This window comes from Gopherus evgoodei, chromosome 1 (genome assembly GCF_007399415.2).
Source record: "Gopherus evgoodei ecotype Sinaloan lineage chromosome 1, rGopEvg1_v1.p, whole genome shotgun sequence".
Classification (NCBI taxonomy): Eukaryota; Metazoa; Chordata; order Testudines; family Testudinidae; genus Gopherus; species Gopherus evgoodei.
Genome location: NC_044322.1, coordinates 127,024,739 through 127,045,765, shown reverse-complemented (window position 1 = coordinate 127,045,765; position 21,027 = coordinate 127,024,739). Strand labels below are relative to the sequence as shown.

At 38.7% G+C, this 21,027-nt stretch overlaps 1 protein-coding gene and 1 non-coding gene across 2 annotated transcripts in view; one reads left to right on the top strand and one right to left on the bottom strand.

Moving 5' to 3' along the window:
- The window catches only part of LOC115643176 (cAMP-dependent protein kinase catalytic subunit PRKX-like), a 46,681-nt gene that overhangs the window by 5,257 nt on the left and 20,397 nt on the right, over positions 1-21,027 (top strand). Inside the window, 3 exon segments of the mRNA XM_030547060.1 lie at positions 6,632-6,800; positions 15,117-15,304; positions 15,307-15,379. Of these exon segments, the coding sequence (XP_030402920.1) occupies positions 6,632-6,800; positions 15,117-15,304; positions 15,307-15,379 (430 nt within the window).
- TRNAK-UUU lies at positions 9,440-9,512 on the bottom strand. The gene has a single exon. It is a non-coding gene; the product is annotated as a tRNA-Lys (tRNA).

Below are 21,027 nucleotides of genomic sequence, written 5' to 3'. Positions count from 1 at the left end.
GTCCTTTTCTTTTTAGGGTGGATGCTTCTTACTTTGTTTAGGGCTGTTGTCTAGGTCTTCAGCCGTTGGTATTTGAACTTTATCTCATCAGGACAGGCTGGGGCTGGAGATTGATTCCCTCATTCATACATACCTCATTCACACATCTAAACTAAACTAATAAGATTACAGCGGGGTTTGTAAAAATGAAGGTTGGAGGAAGCTTTTACAAAATGGAGTGAGTGTTTTAAAATGGGGTTTGAATTACAATATGGAACAGAAGTTACAGTGTAGGCAAGTGTAGTGAATGATGAACAGAAGTTACATTAATAAAGTAAACCATTAAAAACAATTTCATTTATCAGTTCTACATATACACTTTGTCACGTCTCCTGAAGAATGCTGTAAGTAGGAAAATATAGAATAGACTCCTCTAAATGCATGTGCACATGCACCAATTAAACAATAGTCTTTCTCAATAATGTATGCACAAGAGATTAACAATCATTTTAAAAATTATCAGTAGTGACAGGACTTTCCTTCCCTCCGCATATTATATTAATCTTTCAGGTCTATTCAGTCAAGAAGGAGACTTTCTTTACAGTACATCTCTGCTCTCTACAGTTGGGGTGGGGATCTTCTAGTCCTTGATGGCCTTCAGAGGGTGGCCTGGCAATCAGCAATCAAGCCAGAGTGTTTCATATGTCCACATTGAGTGCAATTTGCATGAGGACTATTTTAATAATCAGCATTAATTCTCATGTTTAGTACCATGTTATGGGGAAATGAATGCTTACAAAAAGCCTTGATAATTAGAGGGGAAGACCTTCAGTACTCTATAGTGGAGAGGCCAACATATGAACTAAAATTGAAAACATAGGACTTGCATGATATAGCTTAAAATCATTGTTCAAGTATTCATTCACTTTGTACATGCACACTGTATTATATATAGCAATGTATTTGCTGAATACTAAATATTTACTGCTTATTACATGAAATTTCACCACGATCATTGCTCTTGACTGCAAAATGATTAGAAGAGAGCAAACTAATTTAAGGAATGTTGGATAATCTAAAATGTGCAACTAAAACTTTAGTTCATATTCAGAACAATGAATATTTTTGTTTGGGGTATCCAGAACAGCATATCCATCACAAATCCTGGAAGGTTTGTGTGCTTCCATTTGTCATTGGTAGTTGCCTTAGGCAGTCTTACTGTCCTTGTATTTTCTGAGAGGGAAGCCTTGAACATAATTGGTGAAATTCTAATAGAAGAAAATTAATACTATAAAAAAAATGACTTCTGCTTTGCAAAAACAAACATTAGATGTTTCCTTGATTGAGTAGAGAGGAAGGATCATTGACTGGATCATAACTTCTTTCTTGTAATAGCTTATGGATTAGTTTACACAAAGAAGACCTTGACTAAGATCAGTTGTCAAACAATAAAACTGGTTAGGGAGGTTGTACATTCTTGCCTGTCTGTGGGTGCGTCTTTTTTTTTCCCTGCGGCACTCTAGATTAGATATTTGCCACAGGTCTGGAATAAGCTGCCAGTCTCTACAACTGAGGCAATGCTACCTGAGTGAGATTATTACTGAATGAGTCCATGAGACCATGTCTTGAAACTGATTGATTTGTTTGGAGAATCCCATCATATGTAAAGTTAAACTAGCAGGAGTATTGAAAATAATAAAATCCAAAATAAAAGATTCAACACAGTAACTGTGACAATTTTGTTTAATGTGAGATCAAAAATGCCACGGGGTCCTAGAAACAACCTTCCTTCTCTTCTCTTAGAAAAATTTGTATTCATTTGGTAACTTAAAACACACACAATAGCCTTCACTTGTAATGTGTTAATGATATTTTTTATTTATTTATACTGAGTTCATATTTGGAAATGTAAATGTCTGTCTCAGATTAATTTCTAATAGCTTTCTCTAGTTGTCACTGACCTAATTTAGAAACATAATATGACAACTTCTGGTCAACAGTTCACTGGGCATTTGTAACTTTAGTTTTGGTGTCTCTTTTAGCTCCCAGTGCATCTATTTAAAACTGCATGCTGCTGCATTTTAAAAAAATAACATTGATTTTAGATTTGTTTAAGGTATCTAATATTACACAGATCATTAATATTTCAAATATGTTGGGGATGATGGTGCTTTGATTAGAATCATATTTTACTGCATAAGCCCACCTGAAAACAAGGTTGTTTACACGTATAGTCATGTAATGTGAATTCATTAAGGGATTTAATCTCATGATAAATTTCCCAGGGTAACTTAGTGACATACTGCAATATGTTACTAAGCCTTCTCTGACCTCTGTTTACAGTTTTGGTGGTTAAATGAAAGCACTGTAACTCAGGCTAGGTGTGACCACAAACTGTTTTGTTAAAATCTTTTGTATTTGGACACAAAAGCCTTTCATGGGTTTACTCTGCTACAAAATTTGTCTGCATATTTCTGAAACTTGTATCTGAGTACAGCTGAACTCCCATACAGTGCTCCTATAAACTGGGTTAGTGACTTGCACTTCATGTTCTTGAAGATAATTTTAAAAACAAACTGACTACATTTACAGATTGTTGCTTGTTTTAGCAAATGCCTTGTCTCTATTGTTCTCAGTTAGAAACACTTGAAAAAATAGCTACATGAAACAGGAAAATATGTTAAGCATGTAAACACACAGAAAAACTTAATTATTTGTAAAATGACTTGCATCTGTAGTGTAGAAGGTAAACTGGAGCTTCTAGCTCAAACAAAAGGCCAAAGGATTGTGCATTTTATTTTATCATTTGTTCCTGGTAAGCTGCCCAGACAACTCAGTTCTTACTCCATAAAGGCTCCTTGGCATTTGTAGGCAACTGTTTTCAAGTGTGGGCTATTCATGAGAGATCAGTGTAGTGCGAGTTCAGCTTAACTTGCTGATAGCACTGAAATATATAAATGAGCTTCCGTTAGAGGCATGCACAAAACATGCATTTAATTCATCACACAATTAGCCATTTTCTATCCACATGTGATAGAATTAGTAAATGATTAGAAAACATTCATTATAATGATAAGAGTTCAGTCTGTTTAGCTTAACAAAGAGAAGGCTAAGGTGTGTGTCTTGATTAGTTTATAAATATCTGCATGGGGAACAAATATTTAATAATGGGGTCTTCAGTGTAACTGAGATAAGTAAACACGATCCAATGGCTTGAAGTTGATGTTAAACACATTCAGACTTGGAGATAAGGTGCAACTTTTTAATGGTGAGAATAATTAACCCTTGAAACAATTTACCAAGGGTCATTGTGGATTCTCAATCACAGACAATTTTTAAATAAAGATATGCTCTAAGAATTATATTAAGGAAGATTTATGGCCTGTTACACAGGAGATCAGAATAAATGATCGGTGGTTCCTTCTGGTCTTGGAATTTGTGTCTATTAGCTGTATCTAGGCTTGGTAGAATTTGGTTTTTGTTACTTTCTGTAATTTTGATGGATAAATATTTTTATTTTTATTGGCTTAAATTGTACCAGTTGAAAGAAATTATGGTGGGGAGATCATGCAGACAATAGGGAGGGTTGGACAATAATTACTTAGTGACAGTGAGATTCAGAGAGTTTGAACAGTTACAAAACTTTGTCAACATCACATGAACATAAGAATGGTCATACTGAGTCATATCAATGGTCCATCTACCCCAGTATCCTGTCTTCTGGCAGTGACTAGTGAGACTTCAAAGGACATGAACAGAACACATCAATTTTGAGTGATCCATGCCCTTAGTTGTTTTTTGTGCTCTTAGTTTTTTTTGTCCTTAGCTAGTTGCTATTCAGATTCTCTCTTGGCCTGCCTTAGTATAGTTTTACATTTGACTTGCTAGACTTTATGCTCCTTTCTATTTTCCTCACTAGGAGTTGATTTCTACTTTTAAAAGAATGCCTTTTTGCCTCTAACCACCTCTTTTACTCTGTTGTTTAGCCATGGTAAGGTATTTTGGTCTTTCTACTGTTTTTGGTTGGGGGGGGGTTACATTTAGTTTGAGTCAGTATTATGGCGTTTTAAAATAATCCCCATGCAGTTTGCAGACTTCTCACCCTTGTGACTGTTCCTTTTAACATCTGCTTAACTAGCTTCCTCACTTTTGCCTAGTTCCCCTTTTGAAGTTAAGTGCTACTATGATGGGTTTATTTTGTTTGTTTGTTTTTACCATTTTACCGCTTACAAGGATGTTAAATGTACTACATTATGATAACTGTTACTGAACAGTTCACTTATGTTTACGTCTTGTACCAGATCCTGCATTCCATTAGGACTTAATCAAGAATTGCCTCTGCCCTTGTGGGTTCCAGGACAAGCTACTCTAAGAAGTAGTCTAGAAACTTTCTCTGCATCCCTTCTTGAGGTGCCCTATACCAAGTCACTATGAGGATAGTTGAAATCCCCCATTATTATTGCATTTTCAGCCTTTGTAGTCTCTCTAGTCTCCTTGAGTATTTCGCAGTCACCACTCTGGTCAGGTGCTTGATAATATATTTCTACAGCTATACTCTTATTGTTCAAGCACGGAATTTCTATCTATAGATTCTGTGGTACAATTTGATTCATTTAAGATTTTTACTTTGACTCTGCCTTCTTTCACACGTAGTGTCGCTCACCCTACCGTCACAACCTACTCTTATTCTTGTATATTTTATACTCTGGTATTAGTGCGTCCAATTGATTATCCTCATTCTACCAAGTTTCCTTGATGCCTGTTATATCAATATCCTCATTTAATACCAGGCACTCTTGTTTACCCACTTAGTATTTAGATTTGTGGCAGTTGTATTTTGTCAATGTTGAGTTCCTTGCCTTTATGTGTACTATTTAAATGGGACTCTCTTACGTTTGACTGTTTCTCACTAGCTTCTACCTGTAGTTTACGAACGGCTTTCCTATCTTCTTTGCTAGTGTATAATGAACTCATCCCTAAGTGATGTCTTCTGAATCATGTGCTTCCTACTCACCTTCCTGCTTTCCACCAACGCTTAGATCCTCTGCGACCTTTTTAATTTTACATACAAGCCATCTTTTTCCATTTTGGTTTAGGTGGAGTCCATCCTTCTTGTATAGGTTCCTACTTTCACAAAAGTAAATAGCCTTAAATCAAATTCAAATAAATTTTCAAGCAGCGTCTCTTACTTTCATCATCACTGCATTTCAGTTATCGATGAAGATATTTAGTCATCAGTTTGTGCATACATGGTATAATGGATGCTTGTCAACAAAAATCAAATCCTTGAATTCTAACTATACTCTTATCTAAAGGTGTGTCCGTGCAAAAGCATGGCCTTTTCAAATTTTGGCACAGTGTATATAAACATTAATCAAAAAATTAGTAAATTTGATAGGTAGTATGAACTTCGGTTTGAGGCAGCTTTGGGAAAAATGAATTGTCATTACTAATTTTAGTACACTAGTCTGAAGTGTTAACTTTAGTCATTTTGCCCTGTTCTTTATTTCTCCAGTAACTGTAATGTGTCAAAGGGAGATTGGAGTTATGGAGAGAGGTTTGCAAGATTGGCAAGTGACTGAATATTTTTACAAATGCCTTTACCTTTTACTTGATTTCTTTTAAAATAATTTGCGATGTTAAGGTATTTACTTGTCATTTCACTTAGATCCTCAATTAACTTTAGTCAATGCTATAAAATGGGTGAACAGACAATGCAAACACAAGTATTGTATAGTAATTATAACTTTACCTTCCTCTCATAAGCAAACTAAAGCTCTTCATCTACGTGCATTGTTTTTAAGCTTATAATTTTACGAATGGTATAGTGACACTCTGTTGATGAAAGGTGTATTTGAAGTGTGCAATGACAAAAAGATTTGTAGATGTGAATCACTTCGTGATGGATTTACTTTTATAATATCAATTTTAATAAGAACATCATGTAAGGTATATACTAAATTTAAAAAAAGGTAAATGCATGACTGAAGTGCAACCACGTGTGTGTGTGGGGGGGGTATTTCTACAGGAGTCTTTCCTCCTCACCCCTAATTCATTGCTAACATACAGTATCTGAAAAAGAGAACATGCCACTGAAAAATTGGCTTTTTTTCATGTGGTATGGAGGCACAAGACCCCAAACAATTTAGTATCAAATTTGTTGAGTTTGACCATGATTATGTTTTATCTGCAGTATGCAGTTCTGCCAGTGTTTTGAGATTTCATTTTCTCCTTTCCCCAACCCATTTTGTTTGTGTAAAACATACTTCATTTTATATAGTTTTCTAATGTGCTAAAATGTAATGATGCTGAAAGGGAGAAACCAAGAAAAATATGGACTGTCTTATTCACCTTTACTTGATGACATTTATCTAAAAACTTTTATAATTTTTGTAGAATCATAGAAGTGTAGGTCTAGAAGGGACCTCAATAGGATTTTGCAACAAAATATTGATAAGAAATTGCTGTGAAGATGTCATTAAATCTGGTGAGGGGGGGAGTAAAAAATACAGCTGAAAAGTTGGAATTCAGTTACCCCGCTTCAGTGGGCAGGAACTGTTACTTTAACAAACTTATTGCATTTCTGCATTTCTTATATGTACAATTATAGAAAAGGTTGGTTCATTTGACCTTTTTGTTCTTTAATTTTCAGGCACAGGTACTTTTGGGCGGGTTCATCTGGTGAAAGAAAAAATGGCCAAACGTTACTTTGCCTTGAAAGTAATGAGCATTCCAGATGTCATTCGGCTAAAACAAGAACAGCATGTACACAATGAGAAGTCAGTCTTGAAAGAGGTCAATCACCCATTTCTGATCAGATTGTAAGTTTTCCTTCTGCCTTCACTTTTTTTTTTGGCGTGGTTATTTTTGGGACCAGATATTCAGGAACAACGAACTTTTTAAATTGGCTTAAATAGTGTCCTTTAAGTCAGGAGTTCTCAACCTTTTTCTTTCTGAAGCCCCTCTCAGCATGCTAGAAAAACTCCAGGGTGAAGTGGGGAGGAGGGGCTCAGGGCTCCTGGTCACGGGTGGAAACGGTTAGGCATAGGTGTTGTTTGACTTCTATTGGGGAAGGGGGAGGAGCAGCAATGGCTGGCGAGGCTGTGCCCAGCTCTGCACAGCAGGGTCCACGGAGGGAGCGCCACCCCTACCCCCAGCTCACTTCAGCAGGCCACCCACATTTCTGGGGCTGTGTGCTGGTAGCTACTCCCTAAGGGCTCTGCTGGGCCTGGAACCACCTGGGCAACTCTGACTGGCTGCATGAGCAGTCAAAGAGGGTTGGAAGCTGAGGAGCAGCCACAGTACTGGGTACCAGCAGCAGATGGGAGAATGCTATGGCTGCCCACTACATGGCACCACCAGCGAGAGGAACAGCTGTTCTACACCACCTGGCCCTAACTTTCTGTCTAGGACCTGGCCAGTGGGGTGGGGGGCTGGGGGAGAGGAGGTGGTACGTGGAGGGGTGGAGCTGCTGCCACCTCTGAGTAAGGCGCTGCAGTTTGGGAGCCCAGTACCTTTGGGGCCCCTCAATTCTGCTCATGGGCTCAAAGTTTCTGCCCTGTTGGAGTTTCGAACCGCACATTTTTACTATATTAATGGAGGGGGTGCGGGGTCTGGAACGGAGTTTGAGTGCATGAAGGGGCTCTAGTCTGGGGTGTCGGAGGGGGTGCAAGCTGTGGCAGGGAGCTACTTACCACAGGCGGCTCCCAGCCAGTGGCGAAGCAGGGTTCAGGCAGGCTGTCTGCGTGCCGTGGCCTCGTGCTGCTCCCGGAGATGGCTGCGGCCAGCTGCTGCCGATGCATATCTGCGTGCCCCTTGGAGGGAGGTGGGCAGCAGGCTTCTGAGTGCTGCCTGTACGCTCAGATACGGCTGGTTTCTGGCCAATGGGAGCTGTGAAGATGGTGCTGGAGGAAGGGGCAGTGCACACAGAGCTACCTCCCCCCACTGCCAGGGGCGCGCAGAGCCATGCCAACAGCAGCCAGCTGTTTCCGGGAGTGGCGTGGGGCCAGGGCAGGCAGGCAGCTTGCCTGAGCGCTCTGCAGCGCCGTGGGACTTTTAGCAGCCGAGAGATCGCGAGGAGGCAGTCAAAGAGCCTGGTGGGCCGGAGAGAAACGTTAGTTGGGCTGGAACCAGCCTATGGGCTGTATTTTGCCCACCCCTGCTTTAAGATATGAAGTTTACAAGCTGTTCCCATTGTATTGCATTGCCCTTATCTGTGAAATTAGATGATTCTACCTTCTGGAGCACCTCAGCAGGATCCACCCGGGGCTGTTACAGCGCAGCTCTTTAGAGAACTCTACAGTTTATGCCCCTTCAGTTTACATTGCCACAATATGTAGACAAGCCCTAAGTGTTCACACATCCAGTAGTAACTTCCTCAGAACAGGCATGGGATAGAAAAAAATTGCATTACTGCCTTTAATATACCTCTATTGTGGATAAAGCACATATGGGAGACTAATCTGCCACCTTTTCGAGTATGATTCTCACTGTTGTTTTAAATTGATTTATGGACCTCAAGTCCTCCAGGAATAGAGCAAATACATAATGTCTGAATGATGGATTTTTGTTTTAGCTGCAGATTTATAAAATCACATATATAGCCAGGCTGCTCCCAATGAGTACACACATGAATGCAGCTAAGTCAGCATTAATCTATACTTGTTTGCCATCCATATCTGCCTCTTTCTGAAAGCATAATTCAGCATTGCTGTACTAATTCTACCCACTTCCAATCAGACTGGACCACTTCTTGGCTTCCTTTGATATATATGATGCGAGCAAAGCAATGAATCCAAATCAGGTGCAGGGGCTGACTGGAGTTCCTTGAATCCATCAGCAGAACCAAAATGTAGTTTTCCAGAAGCCAGGTCTGCTAGTGACATATGGGCTCACATATTTACTTTAAAAGCATTAGACATTTGAGGTCAAAGAGCATAATTTAAACATTCAGCCACTAATTGATCATGGATGATTGCAGCTGAAATAAGTGTCTCTTGCTTTTACACCAATACTGTTTGCTCTAGAGAAATTTTCAAACAGGGAAAAAATGATTCATTAAAGTGTTACAGCTGGCTCATTAGCATGGTTAGATGCCAGGACTTTTTGCATCAGATGGAAAATAAGTGTGGCAGAGCTGATGCGTTTGGTCTCTAAGGGGTGAAATCAAACTTGTGCTACTGTTAGCAGGTGAATTATTCTCCTCTGCTTTTAGAGAGGTTGCGGGAGCTAAAGTTTGTTTTAAAGTGAGACTAGAAATGCTAATGGTGACTAGAGTTTGAGGAGCAGATGAGGACAGGTGACATTTTTTAATAATTAAAAAAGCAATTTGTACATTAAAACGTTTCCCTGTCTCTCTCCCTCCCCCACCCTCCTTTGTATGTCACTTGTCTTAAAATATGGAAGTCAAAGAGAGTCCTTGTGAAATACTGGGGGATATCACAGGAGGAAAGTGTCCCTCTGCCTGACCAGGGACTTGATCCCTGTACCCTCAGATTAAAAGTCTGATGCTCTACCAGCTGAGCTAGCCAGGCTCATACACTAGGTGGTGAGGACAGCAATTTTGTATGTTCTTACTGTTGGAATTCTGCACCATTGCGCAATGCAGAATTCATGTTCCCTGCAGAATTTTATTTTTCCACACAGAATTTGATATTCCCTTTTCTCCTCTACTCCTACCCTGGCCTAGCATCGTCAGCTGGGACTCCTGCTGGCAGCCCCGGATGTGATTATGTTGTTGTTTTTGATGAAATATACTGAATTTTGCAGAATTTTTAAAACACTGTGCCTAATTTTTTTGACACAGAATTCCCCCAGCAGTAGTCTGTTTGCTAGCACAATAGGGACCTAATCTTGATTGGTATCTCTGAATGTTCCTGCAATATATAAAGTTAATAGAAATATTCCATGGTAGTTTGGAGAGAGGATACAGCAACCCTTGTACAAGGAAATGGATGTAAGCAAATGTGTTTAACTATAGGGAGAGAGCAGAATTTGGTCTTCTCTTAAAACAAAAGAAAAAGGTAAAACTTGCAGCCCTCACTTTCATAATATGGTGGAATGGGATCTGAATATTAGTTATTTACACAGAATACATACTGTACAGTGATGACTGGCTGAAATGTAATGGAACTTAGTGTGGATATACATTTAAATATGCTTCTTGAATAATCATGCTCAGATGCAAAATAATTTTTAGTAGCCAATTTCATTATGGAAAGAAGAATGGAGGGATCTGTGGGCGTGTGTGTGCACATGCACGATGTTTACTTGATGGATGACTGGAAGAGAATATCACCTCATTGCTACTCTTTCAACACACACCTACTTCTGTTGTTCCTTCTTGTACCTGAATTCAACTTGTAGAAGTGTCTGTCTAAAATTTCACCTGGATATGTGCTTGATTGCCCAATTAACAATTTTTGCTTCTGAGTCTCCATTTACATGCTCAGATGTGACATTTGTTTAGGAAATGCTTATTTTATACTGTTGCAACAGCCAGGCGGTGTAATCTTGTATGCTACCTTCAGTGGGCATATTAAGGTAAAAACCAGTCTTATAGAAACAAGGACGCGTCCTAAGTGAATTCAACTGTAACTTTTTGTATTTATGGCTTTCAGAAAAATTAGGAATAAAATTAAGCCCTATGTTTGATCATCCCATTAATATCAACTAGTTGCTTGGTTGTAAGAGTGCAGAATAGGAGTCTTAAGTTGGCCCCGTAAACATAATAAGGTCCAAGCGCTAACTTCATATTAAAATAATGCTTGTTGGCTTCGCCTCAGATTTTGTAAGCAAATTGAGTTATTGATGCTGCATTCATTTAAAGGAAAAAATAACTTTTTAAAGTGAAAATAAACTCCTTTAAGGCTTGCAGTATGTACTGTTTTTTTTTCATTGTCAGTGACATCTTAACTTAAAAACTAATAAGAACACTCCCAGCCTTACTATATTATGGATCAGCTGTTGGCACTTATTTTAATTTTTGCTAAATGATTTAAGAGATGCCTACAAAAAACAGTAAACTGGTGTTCACATCCAGGTCTTCCATTGTTGGCCACATTTTGCCTCACGTCACAGTACTTTTTTTTTAAAGATGAGTTGTCGGTTTTTATGATTTTCTACTGCTCTGAGCTACTATTCTGGTCTATATGGCTGTTCTGCTTAATTTCTTAAAATTAGGGCTGTCAAGTAGTTAAATAAATAATCATGATTAATCGTGCGATTAAACAATAATAGAATACCATTTAAATATTGTGGATGTTTTCTACATATTCAAATATATTGATTTTAATTACAGCACAGAATACGAAGTGTACAGTGCTCACTTTATATTTATTTTTATTACAAATATTTGCACTGTAAAAGACAAAAATAGTATTTTCCAATTCACTTAATACAAGTACTGTAATGCAGTCTCTTTATCATGAAAGTTGAACTTACAAATGTAGAATTATGTACAAAAAACCCTGTATTCCAAATAAAACAATATAAAACTTTGGACCCTACAAGTCCAGTGAGTCCTCCTTCTTGTTCAGCCAATCACTCAGACAAACAAGTTTGTTTACATTCGCAGAAGATAATGCTGCCTGCATCTTGTTTACAATGTCATCTGAAAGTGAGAACAGGCATTCGCATGGCACTGTTGTAGCCAGCATCACAAGATATTTACGTGCCAGATGTGCCAAAGATTCATATGTCCCTTCATGCTTAACCACCGTTCCGGAGGACATGCGTCCATGCTGATGACAGGTTCTGCTTGATAACAATCCAAAGCAGTGTGGACCGATGCATGTTCATTTTAATCATCTGAGTCATATGCCACAAGCTGAAGGTTAATTTTCTTTTTTGGTGGTTTCGGTTCTGTAGTTTCTGCATCAGAGTGTTGCTCTTTTAAGACTTCTGAAAGCACGGTCCACACCTCATTCCTCTCAGATTCCGGAAGGCACTTCAGATTCTTAAATCTTGGGTCGAGTGCTGTAGCTATCTTTAGAAATTTCACATTGGTATCTTCTTTGCATTTTGTCAAATTTGCATTGAAAGCGTTCTTAAAACGAACAACATGTGCTGGGTCATAATCTGACACTGCTATGACATGAAATATATGGCAGAAGGGTAAAACAAAGCAGCAGACATACAATTCTCCCCCAAGGAGCTCAGTCACAAATTTAATTAACGTATTTTTTTTAACAAGCATCATTCTTTTATGGACAGCGTTATCTCCCGTAAATGTAAAAAAAAACCTTTTTCTCTTAGTAATTGGCTGAACAAGAAATAGAACTGAGTGGAATTCTAGGCTCCAAAGTTCTATGTTGTTTTGTTTTTGAGTGCAGTTATGTAACCAAAAAAACCTAATTTGTAAGTTGCACTTTCATGATAAAGAAATTGCACTACAGTGCTTGTATGAGGGGAATTTAAAAATACTCTTTTGTTTATCATTTTTAAAGTGCATATATTTGTAATAAATATGAAGTGACCACTGTACATGTGTTCTGTGTTGTAATTGAAATTAATATCTTTGAAATTATAGAAAAAATCCAAAATATTTAATAAAATTCAATTGGTAATCTATTAACAGTGCGATTAATCCTTTTTTTTTTTAGTTTATCATGAGTTAAGTGCAATTAATCGACAGCCCTACTTAAAATGCATTTTTCAACTCAGAGTATGCATGTTTGAGTTATTCAGTGTGTTCCATAGCACAGTTCTTCTGTGACTGGGTGTGGGAACGGTTTAACAGGGATGTTTATTGGCAGAACAATGTTGTTAGGATTTTGCTTTATTTAGGAAAAAGATGTCAGTGGCAGCCCTTCACATCCTTGTTAGAAAAAGACATTAGCATCATTAACATCAATCATGGCCCAGAGTTCTGTGCCGTGTTCCGCCAGGCTAACCTGTGCTGGGGCTGAGAATTAGGAGCTGTACTGGTTTAGTTCTCATGGTCTCAAATTTGCCTTTTGCTAGGCTTTCTCATGTTCCTGTGTCAAGGAATGAAGCCTTACTTTGCTCAAGACTCCCACAGACTTGGGAAGAACCAGTTGAGCTACTATTCTGCTCTTCCTGGGGCTCCTGCAGCCTGTCTGGGAAGCAGGTAATGGTGCAGCAAAAGCTATTTTTTAGAGTTCAAAAATTGGAATATTTTTGATGGGAAAAATACCCTTTTCACACAGCTGAAAAGTCCCTCCCCCCGCCCATAGGGAATAACGAAGGGAGGGCTTCTTTGCTGCTTGTCTAGAAGGCATTTGTCAATTTTACTTTCTACCTTTGAAACTGACAAAAGTTTTTTATCTTGATAGGGCTGCTTTGGTGGTGCACCCTGGTTCAGCCTCTTAGCCTTACACTCCTTGCCCCACATCCTGTTTTAAGGCTAGTGGGGCTGAGTGCCCAAGCTCTTTTCTTCTCTGGCCCCAGAGCTAGGGTGTGGAGACTGAGAGGCAGAGCTTTCTCTGAATTTTTTTTTAATGGGTAGAGATCTCCATTTTCCAGCCAACTCTGCCTTTGTCCTCCTTTCCCTACAGTGCAGTGGGCAGGGAGTGGGGTGTTGCTGATGCTGCAGAAGCAGTAAGGGGACAATTCAGTTTAGAAATTGCAGAGTGTGTCTCAGAATACCTGTTCGAGTTTACCGTACTCAATACAGACTTTCTTCTTAACAGATTTGCTCTTTAGGCTGACAGGTTGGATACAAGTGTGGTATTTGGTCTGTTCACTATATGTGGAAAAAAATTTATCTTCCCTTTCTAGCATATGCTAGATTATGATCTTGTGTTCAGTACAAAACTTTTTGTGAGGCAGCAGTTCTAATTTATACTTGCTATTTTATTTATTATTTTGTCTAATGCCATGAGCCCATGTTTGAGCCGTGTGGCCCGATTGTGCTAAGTATGTTTATGTAATGAGTGTGTGTGACACATACACTTGTGCACACACTCTCTCTCTGTCCCTTGGCCTTCACTATTAGTTGTTGACTTGTACTTAATAGTAGCCAGCATGTTTTGATCAACCTCTCTTCCTTCTGACTTAAATGATCTGGAATGTATTTCCTTAAAGTTGCATAGCTTGTTTTTCACTGTCTGGTGCTGGGTGTAGTAGTACTACTGAAAGAGCAGTATTTCTCAATTGAAAGAGGAAAGAGAATCTGTAGGATGGAGGTACTTATCAGCTTAATATCTGGGTGCAGATGTTTCTTTATAGTAGTGCTTAGAGGCCCTAGTCAAGACTGAGGATTTTGTTAAAGCTAATCCCTTTGTTGGCATTGATGCAGCCGTTGCACAACAAAATTATGATGTGGATGATAAGTCAAGATGGTTTAATGGGTAAGTCATAGTACTGGGTGTGAAAAGATGGGAGTTCTGTTTCTGGCTATGCCACAAACTTCTGGCAAGCCACTAAACTTCTCTTCCCAACTTTCCCTAAATTTTAAAATGACTATAATCGTTTACTAGCTCACATTTCTGTTTTGTGAAATATTGTTCTGAGAACCTTGAATGGAAGACACTACAGAAGTGAAAGATGGAGATATGGAACTTCTATTAAAACATGACTTAAATGATGGGAAAATGATTTAGCTACAGTGTATTTTTCTCCATTTAGACACCTTGTCATAAGCAGTTTTCAAAATTTAGATCACACTTTATTTTTCATTTGGGCTTCACTATGTTGAGTACAATATAGGAACACAAGAATTGTCTTAATAGATAAAGAACAGTGGCTCATTGTGACTGTAATAGTGGCCTGAATCAGATGCTTCCGAGGAATGTGCAAGAAACCCTATGACAGACAATTATGGGGGAAACCTACCTACAAAGGGAAGCTTTATTTCTAAGCTTGGCGAGTTACTTGTTGGCTTGTACCCTGAAGAGTGAAAGTTTATATCTTGTCTAAGGCAGGGGTGAGTGTTTCTCCTCTAACTGATTTAACTCTGGGAAATCGTATCCATATATCCATCAAATATACCTAAAAATCCTGCTGAGCTCTTGGTCTTGGAGGTACCTTGTGCAGTGAAATCCACAAGTTAGCTATGCATTATTTTAGAGTACTTCTTTCCTTGAGACAATGGAACAACAGCAGTTTACAGAATATCTTATTTGTTTGACAAATGAATTTTTGGCTCAATATTTAATAAAGACTTTTTGTTACAGATTTTGGACCTACCACGATGAACGCTTTTTATACATGTTAATGGAATATGTACCTGGAGGAGAACTTTTTAGTTATCTGCGCAACATGGGGCGTTTCAACAACAGCACAGGACTGTTTTACTCTGCCGAGATTATTTGTGCGATAGAATATTTGCACTCCAAAGAAATCGTTTACAGAGACTTAAAACCTGAAATATATTGTTAGATAAAGAAGGGCATATCAAGCTTACAGATTTTGGATTTGCTAAAAAGCTGGTGGATAGGTAAGACTTTTTAAAATCACACTTGAAAAATAAAACATAGTTAAGTTTGGGTGAGAAGTAATGTTTATTTTCAGTGCTCAATTTTTCATTCACTCTTAGTGTTGTTGACATCTGAGAGAACCACATTACAATCTTACTACCAGGAGGAAAGGAATATTAAAACAAACTACTGTACAGTAGATAGTATTCAGCAATATTTATAGCAAATAGCGCCACCGTGGCTAAGGAATCGCTTTCTAAAAAACATGTGGATGTCTTGTGCACTTGAAATTTGAGTACATGCACGGCAAAACGCCAAGTGACTCGCGTGAAATGAGCAAACATTATCTGTGAACATCAGTGTTAAAATGTGATATTAATCTTTCAGACTTAGAAGTAAAGTTGTTTAACTTTTGAATGCATTATAATTGACTTCATTTGTTGTTACCCTTACGTTTTGAGGGACTTTTTGAAAGTGGAGCCATAAGAGGGCATTTCAATTTGGATTAAAGAAAATTTGGTAATTCATTAGCATATTATATTATTGAAATAAAATTACAAAAAAAACTAGACTGAAGGCATAAGGACAGTTTTGTTGAACCTTATGGCCCATACCATATGCTGCTGTATATATTTTATGTGAAACACATCTATTGCCTTTTTCTGGTAGAAAGGGATATTAGTTTGATTATCGTGTAAGGGTGAAGTTTGAATAGTGTATCTTGTATCTCTTAGCCTATCCATAATCATTGGAAAATGCTAATGGGAACAGTGTGAAAGAAGATATTTAGGTGGAAAGGGAAGGTTGCTATTAGCCATGTGAGGATGAATTTAAGAAGGAACAACTTAATCTGAATATTAGAGAACAATCCCTGACAATGACGACTCTGTTGGCCTGCAGGATAAGGGAAACCCCATTTGATTGGGATGCTAAAAACTAGACTGGATCATATACTAATGCTAACAATATTTAATTGACAGACACAAACTTGATGAGAGATTATGCTGATTTCTTTGATCACTGTTGTTCTACTTTAGCGTATGTGAGGATTTTACAAAGGGGACCCCAAGTAGAAGTGGCTCAGCTGCAGCTACCCTAACATACACCTTAAAGTGACAAAAACAGAACATGGCAGGCTGAATCATAACAGGAAGATTGCTTGGGAAACAAACTTTTCCTTGCATCTTTCCAATCCTGTGCTGGCTAAAGATGATGCTGGTTGGGCATAACAAGTCACCAGCCAATTGAGGTTATTTATAAAAGACTCGTCCAACTTTTGTGAACATCTGAAACACATTGAGGCTAAAGATCAGTTGAAAAATGCGATGATCAATATGTATTTGATTCTGTCCTAATTCAGTTAATGCTGGGTATATATGGAATCTAGTAGCTCCTGTTTTTAAAAATATGAATGAATCTTGTGTTGAGGTGTCCTGTAATGGTAAAGGTTCTTAAACATTGGGGTCGTCAGGTTTGTGATAAAGTGAGGTTAATTTTAATTTCTGAGCACCACATTCACTGGATTGTCTAGATTTGTTTTATATTACTATGGAAATGATTGCTCCTCCCTACTTGAATAATTAACTTAAACATTGTTTTGAATGCAAGATCTTTCTTATCTGTAACGGCAGTCTTTAGAGACAATTATGGAGACTGCCTGATTTACACAAGTGATTATAACCCTGTGGCAGTTCTTACTTCAGAAATTCATAAAACTCCAATTCACTTAATTCTGCTGACTAACAAGAAACAAACCTTTATTGCATGTAGTAATTAGTGGTCTCATTATGATTGTCTTGTATTTGCACTAATTCTCATGATTTTGTTTTTAAATGTAGATACTGTCACTTAGTGACTGATCTAAGTTTGGTGTTTGGTGTGGTTAAGTATAATGGGTATAACTCAGCATCAACAGTGTGTCTGAACAATGTACTTTGATTGAGCAATTTAAATCCAGAACAAAGGGGAAGTGGGTTAATTTGAATATATTCTGTAATATTATACTGTAATACCTCTCCTGTATTTTGTATACTGTTTCATTTTCTCTCGTATTTCAGAAAAGTAGTTTAGATTATAGTCTGGCACTTTGCATTAGGTTTGACTTGAGTATGGTAGAGTGGTGTGTAATTTATAGCTACTCCAACAGTAAAGAGATAAGGAGAGTAATGCAAAGTACGCTGTTCAGCAATGTGGGTGGTATTTACAGGCCATAGATGGTAGTTTAGCAAACTCATGGTGCTATGTTTAACCACTAGAAAGAGAGTAAAACTAATTCTCCCTTTGTATTATTGTGAATTTAAAATTCCTTTTTTTTTTTTGCCTTTTTTTACTATATATCAGGGGTGAGCAAAGTACAGTCCTCACGCTGTCAGGGCTATGGATCTGGCTCACGGGATTGCCAGCCCCATGCCGCTCCCGGAAGTGGCTGCACTGCGGCTTGCCCTCGCCTGCAGGCACTGCCCTGTGCAGCTCCCATTGGCCAGGAACAGGGAACTGCAGACAATGGGAGCTTCGGGGGAAGTACCTGCAGGCAAGGGCAGCATGTAGAGTCCTCTGCTCCCTCCTCCCGCTCCCCCCACCCAGGCAGGCAGGGAGAGCCTACCTTAGCCACGCTGTGTGCCATTGCCACCCTGGAACTGTTCAAGCACCTCAAACCCCTCCTGCCTCCCAACTCCCTGCCCTGATCCCCGTGTCACCCCTGCTGCATCCCAACCCCCTGCCCTGAGCCCCCTGTCACACCCTGCACCCCTCCTGAACGCCAGCCCCCTGCCCTGTGCCCTTCTTGCACACTGCACCCTTCCCACAGCCTGCACTCCCTCCTGCACTCCAACCCCCTTGGCCTGAGCAACTGGCTGCACCCTGCATCCCAACTTCCTGCCTGAGCCCCCTCCTATACACTGCACCCCTCCTGCACCGCAACCCTCTGTCCCGGCCCTATATTCATGGTCCTCCTTGCAATTTCCCCACCCAGATGTCGCCCTCAAACCAAAGTGTTTGCTCACCCCTGCTATGTATTGTACATCTATAAAAACAGTGATTGTAACACAATTGATTTCAGAGAAGTAGTGACTTTATAGCTATAATGTACTATGTATTATTGTGCATCTATAAAAAGAGAGCTCTCCGAATACAATTATTGCAGAGAAATAGTAATTATATATCTATAATTATGTTTTAAATTTATAGAGCACTTACCCCAAAGTAGGAGCTGTTCAAAAATATAAGTACAACAAATCAAAATTCTGGAAACTAACGCAGCTGCTACAAAGAAACTTCCCAGGCCAGGTTATACATTAAAGCAGAAGTACCCCAAGATTATCTCTGTTGTTTCTCTCCTCCCTCAAAAAGGAATTAAATAGAATTATACCATTCCTAGGGTTTGTAACCTGGGCTTTCAATTATTCTATTACTTAAATTGACATCTTCCTAAGGATTAGAATACCCCATAAAACATAACAAGCTTGTTTATAAGTGGTTCACGCTTCGTAATTTTTGCATGTAAAGAATTATTCCCTTTCAGAAATGGCAAAAATGTCAATTTATTGACATTTCCTCTTAAATGTCTGAAGTAAATTGTTGTCAAAGAAGTAAAGAAGTAGTAATTAAAAATAATGGTTCAGGAGGGTATCAGTTTAACATGAAATGTGACTGATTTCTCACTCTTCTGTTCCTTTAGTTTATGGGTTATTTTATTTTATTTTTTTCATCATTCCTACCTTTGGCCGAATGAATTGGTTGTCACAGGCCAGATAGTGACAAGCCCACGTGCAGCATACAGAAGATGAGTGAGCTCACACAGTTTCCCCTGCCTTAGTCTAAACAGTTGTAGTTGCTGTATTCAAATGAGTACAAGGGGTGCTGCTTTAGTAAACCCAAAAGGTGGAGAATGTCATCCCAGGCAAACAGCAAGAAGACATGGGCCAGGTTAACCTTTCCAAATCCTCTCATGATTGTCTGGTCACAATGTGTAATGGAGCAAGTTGCTCCATTCTCTGTGATTGCACAATCTGCACAGTCCTTCCTGTATGGAAAGCTGCTCGGGTCTACCTGAGCTTTCCATGAAGCAAGTCAACTCCATGCTACGCTTTTGCCCTAAGACAGCAATTTTTCAGTCTGAGAATGATATGGTGATAGTTTCTGGCAGGTAAGATTTTCTTTGGTTTTCTCTTCTCTCCTGCCTCTTTTCTCCAACCCTCCTTAGAAAACAAGAGTTATCTCTTCTCTGCTCTTGTGTTGACTTATCCCCTTTTCTTCCTTCTCTATCTCTCAACTGTTTTCTTCCAGTTTTCCACTTCGTGTTGATGGCTTCCTCCAAAGTAGTGTGTCCTCCCTTCACTTCCTGATTATCTGTCTTTTCACTCTTGTTCTCTCAGTCAGAACTAAACATACTGAGGATTTGGCTAGTGCTCTGTTGACTTTCAATAAAGACATTCGGATACTATGGTGATGAAAACCAGCATAAAACCCTACAATTTTAATTATCTAATATTTTGACGACTTTAGTTATAGTTAGGGATTTTGATTAATCGCAGTTAACTCGCGATTAACTCAAAAAACATTAATCGCAGTTTTATTCACACTGTTAAGCAATAGAATACCAACTGAAATGTATTAAATTTTGAATGTTTTTCTGCATTTTCAATAATTCATTTCAATTACAACACAGAATACAAAGTGTACACTACTCACTTTATATTTTATTATACTTGCACTGTAAAAAACGAGATTTTTCAATTCACCTCATACAAGTACTCTAGTACAATCTCTTTATCCTGAAAATGCAACTTACAAATATAGATTTTTTTTTTGTTAAATAACTTCATTCAAAAATAAAACAATGTAAAACTATAGAGTCTACAAGTCCATTCAGTCCTACTTCTTATACAGCCAGTTGCTAAGACAAACAAGTTTATTAACATTTACGGGAGATAGTACTGCCCACTTGTTATTTACAATGTCACCAGAAAATGAGAACATGCATTCACATGGGACTTTTGTAGCTGGCATTGCACGGTATTTGTGTCAGATATGCTAAACATTTGTATGCCCCTTCGTTCCAGAGGACATTTTTCCATGATGATGATGCTCGTTAAAAAATAATGCATTAATTGAATTTTTGACTGAACTCCTTGGGGGAGAATTGTATGTCTCCAGCTCTATTTTACCCACATTCTGCCATATATTTCATGTTATAGTAGTCTCGGATGATGTCTCAGCACGTTGTTGATTTTAAGAACACTTCTGCTGCAGATTTGACAAAATGCAAAGAAGGTACCAATGAGGAATTCTAAAAACAGCAACGGCACTCAATCCAAGGTTTAGAATCTGAAGTGCCTTCCAGAATCTGAGAGGGATGAGGTGTGGAGCATACTTTCAGAAGTCTTAAGAATAATATGCTGATGCAGAAACTACAGAATCGAACCAAAAAAGAAATCAACCTTCAGCTGGTGGCATCTGACTCAGAGGATGAAAATGAACATGCCTCAATCCGCACTGCTTTGGATTGTTATCGAGCAGAACTCATCAGAAGCATGGACATATGTTCTCTGAAATGGTGGTTGAAGCATGAAGGGACATATGAATGTTTAGCACATCTGGCATGTAAATATCTTGCATCGCCGGCTACAATAGTGCCATGCGAAAACCAGGTCTCACAGTTTTAGGTGAC